The 11,617-nt window shown below is 37.6% G+C and overlaps 2 protein-coding genes across 2 annotated transcripts; one reads left to right on the top strand and one right to left on the bottom strand.

Annotated features, from left to right (window-relative positions):
* The first annotated feature begins 818 nt into the window (after positions 1-818).
* On the top strand, positions 819-2,516 carry LOC7477658 (probable methyltransferase At1g29790). The gene has a single exon (XM_002306877.4). The coding sequence runs from the start codon at positions 909-911 to the stop codon at positions 2,169-2,171; it is 1,263 nt and encodes a 420-aa protein (XP_002306913.1). The 5' UTR covers positions 819-908; the 3' UTR covers positions 2,172-2,516.
* A 2,095-nt stretch (positions 2,517-4,611) lies between these two features.
* On the bottom strand, positions 4,612-11,008 carry LOC7477660 (auxin response factor 5). The gene is made up of 14 exons (XM_024601345.2): positions 10,063-11,008; positions 9,744-9,856; positions 9,170-9,268; positions 8,991-9,047; positions 8,747-8,899; positions 8,572-8,656; positions 8,397-8,487; positions 7,952-8,116; positions 7,734-7,856; positions 7,402-7,477; positions 7,133-7,268; positions 5,749-7,043; positions 5,330-5,520; positions 4,612-5,205 (listed from the first exon to the last, which is right to left on the bottom strand). Exons 1-14 carry the CDS (start codon positions 10,166-10,168, stop codon positions 5,061-5,063), a joined length of 2,835 nt encoding a protein of 944 aa, XP_024457113.2. The 5' UTR covers positions 10,169-11,008; the 3' UTR covers positions 4,612-5,060.
* Between the last annotated feature and the right edge of the window lie 609 nt (positions 11,009-11,617).

Below are 11,617 nucleotides of genomic sequence, written 5' to 3' on the forward strand. Positions count from 1 at the left end.
TAAATCATATCTGCAGTTAATATGTATGATATCGTGGTAGTACGGTTGCAGTTTGAAAAGGTAGGTTTTAGAAAAGCTAGAAATTATAACCTTTTCTTTACTAAGGTTTCAAAAGAGTTTTTAATAGGTTCATTGTTCAACCATGGAAAAAAAATTAACTGGGGTGACATGTCGTTCTATGATAAGAAGTACACTAATACTTGGCCCTCTTGCTCGGTAAAGAAATAGAGAGTGGGTGCGATGACCTTGACCATGGCCATGGCCATGGGATTATCAAGTTCCTTTACCGAGGCTGTTTTGTGGACCGTGACGAGCCCCTTGGTGAGAGCATTCCATCCTTTGATTTTCACACGTGGAGGGCCCAGATTACCCAGTGGACAAGGAATCTCTTTACAGATCAGCCCCCCTCCTTCCCTTGATGCAGATCCACATCACATTTCATCACAAACATGGTTTTACCCCTCTCCCTGCAGCATTCATTTAACAATAATGTATTTTAACATTTACCAACCACAAAAAAGCATCCAATGATGTATAAGATGATTGCTTTTTGTTGAAAAACATTGCCGGATTCAAATTAGATTAAATCTTAAAATAAAAAAGTTTTTTAAATCTTAAAATAAAAGGTTTTTTTATTTATTAACTCAACTTGTTATTAAATCTCGCCATGAAGCAAGATGCAATTAATAACTTCAGAATAAAGACCGCGTTGATAATAATAGTAAAAAAAAAAAAAAAACTAACAGCTTGACATAACTGCAACCGACAAGTTGCTTTCCAAAGCTACTTTTATCTTTAACTAATCAAGCTTAAGAAATTTCACAACTTGCTTCATCACAAATCTCACTCCCCTAGCACATACACACACACCCGCTCCCACACTCTCTCTGTAAAAAGAAGAGACCGAGATGGGATCAGTGTCCCTGAAAATTGGAGATGGAACAGCCAGATTCAAGAGAGCAAGTTTCTGTTCATCAGCAGTGAACATTCTCATGCTCTTCTCTGTTATAACCACAAATCTTTTTGCATTATATGCCTTCACATCTTCTCCAAAAGATCATCAAGCTCACCTCATTCACAATCCCCATAAAAACATTTCTTTGATCTCCGAGCATGTCTCTTTAATACTAAGAGAGATCGCTTCTTCTCAGAAAAAGCTTGCCAGGATGGAAAAGGAGCTTTTGGGCTATGAAACTATGGATATTTCAAGGCCCAATATTGCAAGTGAGCTCAAATTGTTCTTGCAACACCATCAACTCCCTCTTGGTAAAGATTCAAGAACTGGGATCACTGAGATGGTGGCTTCTGTGGGTCATTCTTGTGAGAAATCTCCAGACTTGTTGTCCCAGTATATGGTTTATAAGATTTCCGGGCCTTGTCCTGATGATTGGAGCCTTGGCCAGAAGCTGATTTTGCGTGGATGTGAGCCTTTGCCCAGAAGGAGATGCTTTGCCAAGTCTGTTCCTAAGGTGGGTCTTTATCGTTTTCCTGTTTCACTTTGGAAACCTGTTAGTGAAAAGATTTTAACTTGGAGTGGTCTTGGTTGCAAGAATTTTGAGTGCTTGAATAAAAAGAAATTGAGTAGGGATTGTGATGGTTGCTTTAATATTACTAGTGGCTATGAGATTCAAAAGTTTGTTAAAGCTAGAGGCAGGAATGATTTTCTTATTGATGATGTGTTAGCTCTAGCAAGTGGAGGAATTAGAATTGGATTTGATATTAGTGGTGGGTCTGGAACTTTTGCTGCTAGAATGGCAGAGAGAAATGTGACTGTGATTACTAATACTTTGAATGTGGATGCTCCATTTAGTGAATTTATTGCAGCAAGAGGGCTTTTCCCTTTGTATTTGAGTTTAGATCACAGGTTCCCTTTCTATGATAATGTGTTTGATTTAATTCATGCTTCTAGTGGATTGGATGGAGGGGACAAACCTGAAGAATTAGAGTTCTTAATGTTTGATATCGATCGAATTCTGAGGGCTGGTGGATTGTTCTGGTTAGATAACTTCTATTGTGCAAATGATGTGAAGAAGACAGCTTTGACTCGATTGATTGAGCGGTTTGGGTATAAGAAGCTGAAATGGGTTGTGGGTGAGAAGGTAGACACAGCTGGGTCAGGGAAATCGGAAGTTTATTTGTCTGCCGTTCTTCAAAAGCCAGCAAGAGTGTGATGATTACTAGAGTTTCCACATGAAACTGAAGGAGGTGAGAATATTGCTTCCATTTCTAGCTTTGTTCACACAGAATTTCGTGTGAGTTCAGTGCCTCAAACACCCTCATGAATTCATTCCAACATGCAATAAGTACATCAATTATTACTTCTCTCAACTGTAAACCAGCATTAGAAGATGTGATATTTGTGCTTTGTAATCCATCAACTGCTTTATCTTTTACTGTATTTTAGGGGATTTAATTATCCAAGCTAAAAGAAATGTTAGGAAATGGAAAATTCATAGTGTATTTTTGAATCTTTGAAGTGCTTGTTCGTGCCCATGGTGCTTGTTCTAGATCTTAAACCTGCCTTCTTTCCTTCCACATTCATTCTTCGGTTCCAAATTTGAGTTTGATACATGTCCATCTCAAGTAATGCTAGATGTGATGAACTTTCCCCCCTTCCCTCGATGTCCTTGTATAATAAATCTGTTTCCACATAGCATTCAACGAGCCGTGTGCTTCAAGGCTGTGTATTGGTTAACTTATCAGCTAAGAGAAATGATGTCTTTGAACGTGGCATGTACAATTGCCTTTCTTTTTTTCAAAAGAGAATCAAATTTAACAGCCAGGTTGCTGTTAATTTTCTGGTGTTTTCTTGTCCAAATCAGTGATTTATCTTAAATCAAATACAAAACCTCTGTGACGAATCATTTGTTTGGTTGATGTGTTTCTGAAGGATGCCTGATAGTTGTTATTTTGTACACTTGCTATATATTATCATCAACATTCAAGGGATCTAAATTGGAAACTTAGGTAATGATATAGCAGGGGACCGGTGGGTGGTCATCACATATTCTCTGGTCTGTCCTCTACATGCTACTACTTTTCTCTGCTTCAGGCCCTTGATATTTGAGTGCCTCTAGTTCGTTGGGGAAATCAAGAGCATACGAACGTAATGATGGTAGGAACAAGTACTAGTTATAGATTTTAGCTATGGACTAGATTGGGAGCCAGCATTATGCGTGGGCCATACCAATTTTTTTCAACTTGAAAGAAAAAATTTAGAAAAGGGTTGTGTTTTAAAAAAAAGTAAAAACATTCGATAGTTGGATTAAACCTTCAATAATATGATAAAAAATAACAACAAATAATTTTCAGATGGGAGCCTTCATACAAGTCCATGTGAACGTTACATGAAACCTATTTTTTAGAATTAATTAAGATTTTATATATATCTAAATATTAAATTGTCCCTTATCAAACTTAATAATAACAAAAAAAAACAAAAACAAAAATGATATAAAAAAATATCTTGACCCAAAGCAAAGACAAATTTAATTCAAGAGAATTGTGGTAATTTTATTGTGTATTTAAAATGAAAAAGCCAAAAATATTTATTGTTGCCTGTTTAGGAGTGTGTTTGCGGTTGTTTTTCAAAGTGTTTTTCATGCTGAAATGCATCAAAATGATGTCTTTTTATTTTTAAAAAATTATTTTTAAGATCAGCGCATCAAAATGATCCAAAACACACAAAAAAAAATTAATTTTTAGCTAAAACAAAATTAAATTTTGCCTGAAAAGACCCCTTCACCCTGCTTTTAAGGCCATTTATATTTTGTTATCAGTAATAAAATTGTAATTTTATTGTTCCAATCCACCTTCATCTTGAGTTTGACAATAAAAACTCTACAATAATATCACTTCTCTTTTTAGTTCCTTTAATAAACCTGATCATAAGATCATTTAATATGATCTTGATTCAAGGTAAGATTTTGGTGTCGTTTTATAAAGGGGTTTTGCCATCCATCTTGTGTTAGTGGCAATGAATTTGTGCACAAGTTGTTCTGCGTTTTTTTTTTTCCAAGACAAATATAAAAATATATTTAATTGATGAAGATAAAAAATAAAAATAAAAAACAAACCAGAAAATACATGGAGATATATTTTTTCTGTCTCGTCTATAGTAACCAAACATTAATTTTTCAGATTGTGCTTGACTTTAAGTTAAAAGATGAACTCTTTATACTTAATCCTTTAAATATTAATGTTTCTGTCTTCTAGATTGAACACTAAGGTTCTGGGCTTCTGCCCGAATCCCGTACATAACTACTCATGGGACAAGACTTCGATTCGATTTCCAACTGGTTCGGAAATTATCTCAACAGCACTAAGCCCACGTCATAGCTTATGATTACCTCAAATGTTTGCTTGTAGGATGAAGCTGAGACCCGGCCCGAATACACTTCTTGAATAACTATAAAAGCATAGTTATAAAACCACCCGGGAGCTGATACAATTTGAATTTGACTCGGTTGATTCAAAAGACCACCCTGTAATTCAAATAAAATCTTGTTTGTTTTTTTTTTAAATAGTTTTGTTTTTTTTTTTTAAATAATAAAATAAACCAATTTAAATTAACTCATGAGTTCATTATGACTCAAGTTTTAAACCAAATCATGGAACAACCAAACTTCGCTTAGCCCCCAAGGCACTATAAATGACATGTCGCATCATACCATCATCCCATTACAAGAAACTTTGTCCAAGCAAATAGCAAGCTTGTCTGGTCAAGTAGTACAAACAAATCTATTAACTAGCATGTTACTATATTATAAGCTAAGAAGTTATGTCTTGAGCTTCTTTAGAAGGATAATATATAATCCATCATCCCCTTAATTATAACATCAACTAATATAACATATCTATTCATATATCAGAATACATCGTGAGGCTAAATCGGAAGAGCCAACATTACTCGCCCTCTCTGCCGTGGGTGATTCGGATAAAGTTCTCCGGGAATGCTTTTAGGTTTGAAATGGCAGAGAACCATTCCGGGAACATTCATTGCCACCACGTGGGAAAACGTCCTGTTAATTGCGAGGGGACGTCACTTAGTTGAAGTGGTTTTATCGAGCATGGCTACCCTCGGTGATGGGTGCATTGGTCCCTTGGATGTTAGCGCTGTTAAGAAGCTTCATTCCCTCTTCACTCATCTGCTGAACTTCTGAAGGTGACAGAATCCTTATGCAACGGACACAGCCGACAAATTCCCTACACAAGCACATCAAACTTAGGCCTAGAATAGGACAGCTTGGAGATGAAAATATATAGAACGATTAGCATCTACACACGGGTAAAAAATAACCGGAAGCATGCCAGCAAAAATAGAACTTACTCCCAAGGATCATCACCAATGAGTAGAACGTCATTCTCGTAGTCCACGTATACTAATTTCCACCCAGAACGTTTAGGATTATTTAGAAGCCCGTCAAGTCCAAACATGCATTCAATAGCGGAGCATAGTTCTTCATAATTTTTAAAACTCGAGACATCAATTGACCTGCCAACAGACCCTGTCTTCTGAACCTGTAATAAACCCAAACACTGTTAGCACCTAAAATTGAAACATTCAAAAGCCCTCGACCATGCTCACAAACACGCAGGGGGCTTAATACCTAGACAAAGGTTAACATTTAAGGAACAACTTCACTAGACTAAAGTCTTCCATATTCAAAAAGTTATGTGAATAATGCGATGTATGGTCCAAGCAGACAGTCAACAAATATCTTTTATTTACAAGAAAATCATTCATACCTTGGTATATGTGCGCACACGTGGGGCAACTTGCTGCCATGAGCTATTCTGGAGCATATTGCTATTATCAAAATCAACGTTGCTGGAAGATGTACCACCTGAGTTGTCAGGAAAGTCTTGCCGTGAGAAAGCTTGGGAATCTGCTAGGCTTGCTGAGGTAATCTGAGACTGAACATCCTGGCTTGAGCTGAGGTTGCCAACTAGACAATCCGAAGCATTCTGCAAATCAGCATCCTTTAATGTGCAGAACTCATCTAGTATAGCACTTGAGACAGAAGGATCGACCACAGAACCACCCCCATTGCTGGCGTCAAAGTTGAGAGAACCATAAATCCCACTTTGATCATTGCTCTCATCAGATAAATCCTTCACTGCACCTGAGTTTAAGGTACAAGGCTCTTGCTGAGTCGAAGAAATCAATTGGTTTGCTTGGGATAGAAATCTTGAATTGCTCATCTGATGATCCCACACATCTTGATTCATAAAAGGTAAAGAGGGATTAATTGCTTCCGGGAACACAACTGATGTGTCCTGTGATCCAAACATAGACAGTGGCCCCGATCTATACATCCCAGCAAGAGACATGGGATGTGATATCCATTCATCTGCATCTAGAAACGGTAGTGAGCAGTTAGGTGCAGTAGCATCAGCAAGAGGTGAAAGGATCTGTTGGGAATTAAGTAGCGATGATTCTGGAAATGCCTGTGCAGGCCAGAGGTTGGTTTGTAATTGTGAGTGGCCCTGATTCTGGTTTTGGAACGCTAGATGATTTGTGGCATTCTGCTGGGTCATAGGACACGATGATGGTTTCTGCACAATGCATTCTCCTGTTGAGGTTAGCTGGCTTAACTGATCTGGCAAATGCTCAGTTTCTGCCTTTAATTTTCTTTCACCAACTCCAACTGATGCTTGATTTTCAACTTCGCTTGAAGAAAATGACTTCCCAGCTACATTTATTTTCAATGAAGATGAGATTATGGCATCAGATTGGTCTAGACAGATCTGTGAATAATTCTGGTTTTCTACAGACGTAACTCCTGACTGGTTTAGCTGAGGCATCTGATTAATTGTTGCCTGCATGTTCTTAACATCTAATGAAGCCACCTTCGCGGCAGAAACTTCTGGTAGTGCAGCTCCACAGATTCCAGGATAGTTAATAGGATGAGGTTTCATTAGCATGTTAATCAGTTGTTCAGAACATATGTTTGACATTGAAGCATATGGGAGATTTGCATTTCCACTGCCAGGAAGCCATGAAAGGGGCTTTTTTACCAAACTCCCCCACTCAGAATCTCCTGGCAGGACAAACAACATAGAATGAATTTCCAACGAATTTTCCCAGAAAAAAAAAGAGTCAAAAACCGAGCACCAAGATAAACCTTACCTAAAAATCCAGACTGCAAGGGTCGTTTGAGACCTGAAGTCAGAGAAGGAAAAATAAAGAGACTTTCGGGAGTCTCAATTTCCCATGAACTAACCCTGTTCTGCTTATCAGAACACCCTGGCTCATCCCACTCCACCTGTTTGTAAAACGAAAAAATGAAAATCAATTACTAATTAGCAAATCAAAGAGACAACACCAATGACAACATAAGAACAAACATCACTGTGAAAGAAAAGGATTTGGTCAGATCCACAAGTAGCCTAATCTACCTGAAGATTCCGCCACTTAGAACCAGGCCACCTCAGTGGATCCAAGTCACTGATACCAACTATTGTGCCCATATATCTGTGAAAAAGATTACAAGCAATTAATCAAGCACTGTATATTCAGACTTGCAAAAATTCAGAACCTTAAAGCATGCAATAAGAATATAAATGCGTTCAAATCACACTTTTATCCTTATCACAGTGCGCTTAAGATGAAGAATTAATCAGTTGATTACTGTACAGTGCTAATTCATGATTCCTATCTATGCAGAGGTTTTACCCATAGCCACTGCCTGATTAAAGTGTAAAAGGATTCAAAGAACTCAGAATATTACCTGCGTTTTCCTGACTCTTCTGTCTCAAACATCATTCCAAACCTCATACCGACTGAGACTTGAGTTCCAAATACAGCTTTCCGGAATTTAATCAAAGGAATGACAAAGTCTGAAGGGCATGCCCTATGAATTGTACAAAGCAGCAATCACTAATAAGAGTCGGATACCAAATAAAAAGGGCAAAGGACAACTAGGATTTGATTGTAAATTTAACAAACCTTGGATTGTAAAAAATGGTGAATGGGCTTCGATTGGCAGTAGCATGAGCTGCAGCAGCAAGGACACCAATGTGCATGCTATCAGCAGATAGAACTGATGAAGGTAATGTTGTTTGTTGACGGTTTGCACGCCTCACACCCACCATTAACTGTGACTTTTCATCCCTGGTGATTACAGAGAATGGGTAGCTTTAAGATTACTATAGTGAGTTACAAAATCCATGAAGGTTTACCCATTGTTAACACATGTTCTTGACAATTAAATATTGTCAAACTGCACAACAAAGCATCTCACAATTTTGCAGAAAAACTGAATTTACCTTTTCAATTGAGAATTTCTTAGATAGAGGTTTATGTATCATTAATTTTTGGTATTGTTAAGCGAACTTGAGAAGGCAGGTTTATGTAGCATCCAGAAAAAAAAAATGCAAAGTACATAGCTTACCTGATGAACAAAACAGAATCACCTGCTTTAAGCCTTTTTGAACCCACAAATAAACTCCACCCAGTTGTAAGAAGGTGTCGTTTTGGCTGCCCTGCATAAGAGGAAAGAAGCGGGATGAAATCCACACTCGAGATGGTTCCTCGCCATATAAATTACAACTGAGATAGTTCCTCACCGCGGTATATATGGCGAAAAGTCCAGGTATTATCATGCAAGTCCCTTACAACAAGCTCCTGAGTTGGCGGTTGCATTGTGTAATCCTGGGACAGACAAGCAAATTTAATACAACAGCTCGTTGTTTCCTCAGGGCTTGCAATGCAAGGATTTTCAAGTTAGCAAGATTAGCTCACCAGTGGAGGGAAGAGCTTTTCTGCTGCCCTGCGTGGCACTGAGAAGCCACCGTGTGTACTTGTATCGCTAGCAGTCAAAGTTTTGCAGAAAAATTCACTTGGATGCTTGCTGGGCCTTAGCCCAAAATCTGGTATAGGGAAGACATCTTTTTCCTACATGAAGCGTAGATTCATTTTTTTAGTCTGGATGAAGGGATAAGCAAATGGGATGAAGTTAAGATAATCTGACATTATTTAAGCTTACAGTGTTCACTGGTTGAAGACTCATTTGAGCATAGATTTCATCTGTATCTTTGTCTGCCTATGAAATAAAGGTAAATCAGAGGTAAAAAAAAAAAAAACTGCCCTTCTAACAAGAGATGTATACAACAGTGGTGCACTCTATGAAGAAACGCAAAGTGGAATCGGAAAAAAATGGCATACATGTAGGGTGACATTGTGAACTTGGCACAATAACTGAGAAGGCAGATTTGGGTAGTTGGGGATCTGTGAAGTAGCTGATCTTCTCGTGGAAACTGCCACCTACACATGCAAATCAACTGGTCGTCAGTTCAATAAATCAAGCCGGAACAATCAGCAGCATATCAAAAGAGAAGCTGTCAAAATTTTATCTTGGCAGGCTTCCAAAATCTTAGAATCATGTGTGCCTAATTTGGAAATGAACCTTCAAAAGCACAGATATATGTAAGTACATTTTTGAACTGCAGTTTCTGTTAAAACCAACGCGAACTAAATTCAATTACAGTACACCATGAGATGCATCTACTCTTTCCAGAATGAATTCCTAATTCTTACTATCAGATTTAATGTTTTAGAATTGTAAGTTTACTACACTACTGATGAAAAACCATCCCACTTAACAAGAAAATGCAAGTGATGAGAGATCAAGCTCCAAAATGCAATTTGGTACAGTAGAGATCGCCTAAGAATGTGCTCTGAGTGGATATAAAAATCAGAAGGGGAGAAAGGGTCAAGATTAAACGATATAAATTCAAACCTGCTCACTGTGTCCTTGAGGAAAATAATACACCAGACTTCCAACCTGAGGCAAGGAAACTAGTGGGCCTGCACAAGCGTACCACAGCTCCGAGTTGATTGCCTTCCGTATTCCTGAGATAATGCACAGCAAGCTCAAAAACATAAGACACATACTCTTGGACAAAAGAGTACCGTTTGGACTTGTAATTTTTAAGAAAGTTAAAGCCTTCATGTAAGAGATTCAACCTTTTACCGGATCATTTCAGCCCATAGGCGAAAACGATTAGAAAAGGTCAAACTTTTATAAGAAATGAAGATTTTAGTGACATGAAACAAACCAGACTGATCTTGAAATTCTTTCAACAACTTCATTTCCTCGAGAAGATTTGTTTGAGCTCCATTAGCAAGCCCTCCTGTCTTGATTTTCTCTTCCACAGACCCCATATTATGCTTCTACTTGTGTTGGTATATCCTCTCTACCCCACAACCAGAGCAACTCAATAGAAAAATGTCATCTTTACTTCTTCAACACCAAACCCCTCGATTACAAAAAACCCCCGTCAAACAGAATAGAAACTAGAGCATTAAAATCACAACCCTATATTCCTCCAAAAGAAGATAATTTTTTAGGACAGACCCATGTCAAGGAATCTTAAGCTCACCCAAAAGACCAATCCAATTGGTCACAACAGAGAAACCACCCCCTCCCCTTTGAGGAGTCCTTGATGATCCAAAATCAAGGAACAAAACCTGCAAAAAGGTATTCACTAGACTAGACACAGATCCTTTTATGGTGTGGGGCAGGAAAGAGAGCTTTTTTATTGACACAACAAAAACCAAAAGTTTTTTTCATCAAAGCACGCGGACCGAAGCATGAGTGTGGTGTTCTTGTAGCTACTATTCGTCCGACTTTTCAATCAATGAAACCACTGATCTCCCTCTATCATCATCATCAATAAATCCAAAAAACAAAAAGAAATCTTCCCTCTATCTATCTCATCGATTTATGTCTCTGTAAATAATGTGAAGCAGTGACACGCTGGTTCTTGCTTGAAACTAGAAAGGGTAGGCATACTGCTAACCTGCACTCACACTTTCCGGAAATGGCTATTTCTTTGCAGCTTTAAACTGTTTTAAGGCAGTCCAAAATCCCAATTAAAACAAAAGTAAAGGATGCAATAAATAAGATAAAATTAATAAAGCAAAGTAAAACAAGGAGAACACGAAATCAGGCACAGAGGATAGTGATTTCAACAAGTAATAATAGAAATAGTGTGCGTGTGTTTTTAAAAAGGGAGGGAGAGAAAAAGAAAGAATGCGAGAGTGGCGCATTTTAGCACGTGGATTACGAGGATTTATGAGGGGGTGCTCTTTTTTAGGGAAACCTTGAACTTAATCTCTCAACTATTTATCGATTCTTGATATAGTCCTCGAACTAAACCTTCTCTCAATTGAATCCTCCACTAATTGATCGTCGCATGTTCTTAACGTGGAGCCTTAACTTTTTTTCGAAAGGGGTTAGTTTTATGTGTTTAAAATAGAATATATAAACAAATTTTATAATTTAGTAGCTCGATTATATGAAATGATAAGATCATGCCTAGCAATTCATCAGTTTTATTTAATTATTTATGAAACGATCAAGACGAACTTACTTTGTTTGGGAGACGTTTGTATGCGAGATCGGTATGATTTCCATACAAGTTTCTATCCGAGATATAAGCATAAAAATTAAAAATTAAGGAATCAAAAAAATTAAAAAGCATAATCGAAAAAAAAACAATTAAAAAACCAAGAAAAAACTAGTCTGTTTGGGTTTAAGGCTTTTGAAATCGATTTAACCCCGCTAAACCAAATTCTTAAGAATGAATATAAAAAAGATGTTACTTATAA

The sequence above is a fragment of the Populus trichocarpa genome, chromosome 5, assembly GCF_000002775.5.
Source record: "Populus trichocarpa isolate Nisqually-1 chromosome 5, P.trichocarpa_v4.1, whole genome shotgun sequence".
In the NCBI taxonomy this organism is placed as follows: Eukaryota; Viridiplantae; Streptophyta; class Magnoliopsida; order Malpighiales; family Salicaceae; genus Populus; species Populus trichocarpa.

Coding starts and splice junctions, on each gene's coding strand:
- LOC7477660 (XM_024601345.2), bottom strand. CDS start 10,168: ATGGGGTCTGTGGAAGAGAAAATCAAGACAGGAGGGCTTGCTAATGGA. Junction 9,857..10,062: donor AGAATTTCAAGATCAGTCTG/GTTTGTTTCATG, acceptor GCATTATCTCAG/GAATACGGAAGGCAATCAAC. Junction 5,206..5,329: donor ATTGGTGATGATCCTTGGGA/GTAAGTTCTATT, acceptor GTGCTTGTGTAG/GGAATTTGTCGGCTGTGTCC.
- LOC7477658 (XM_002306877.4), top strand. CDS start 909: ATGGGATCAGTGTCCCTGAAAATTGGAGATGGAACAGCCAGATTCAAG.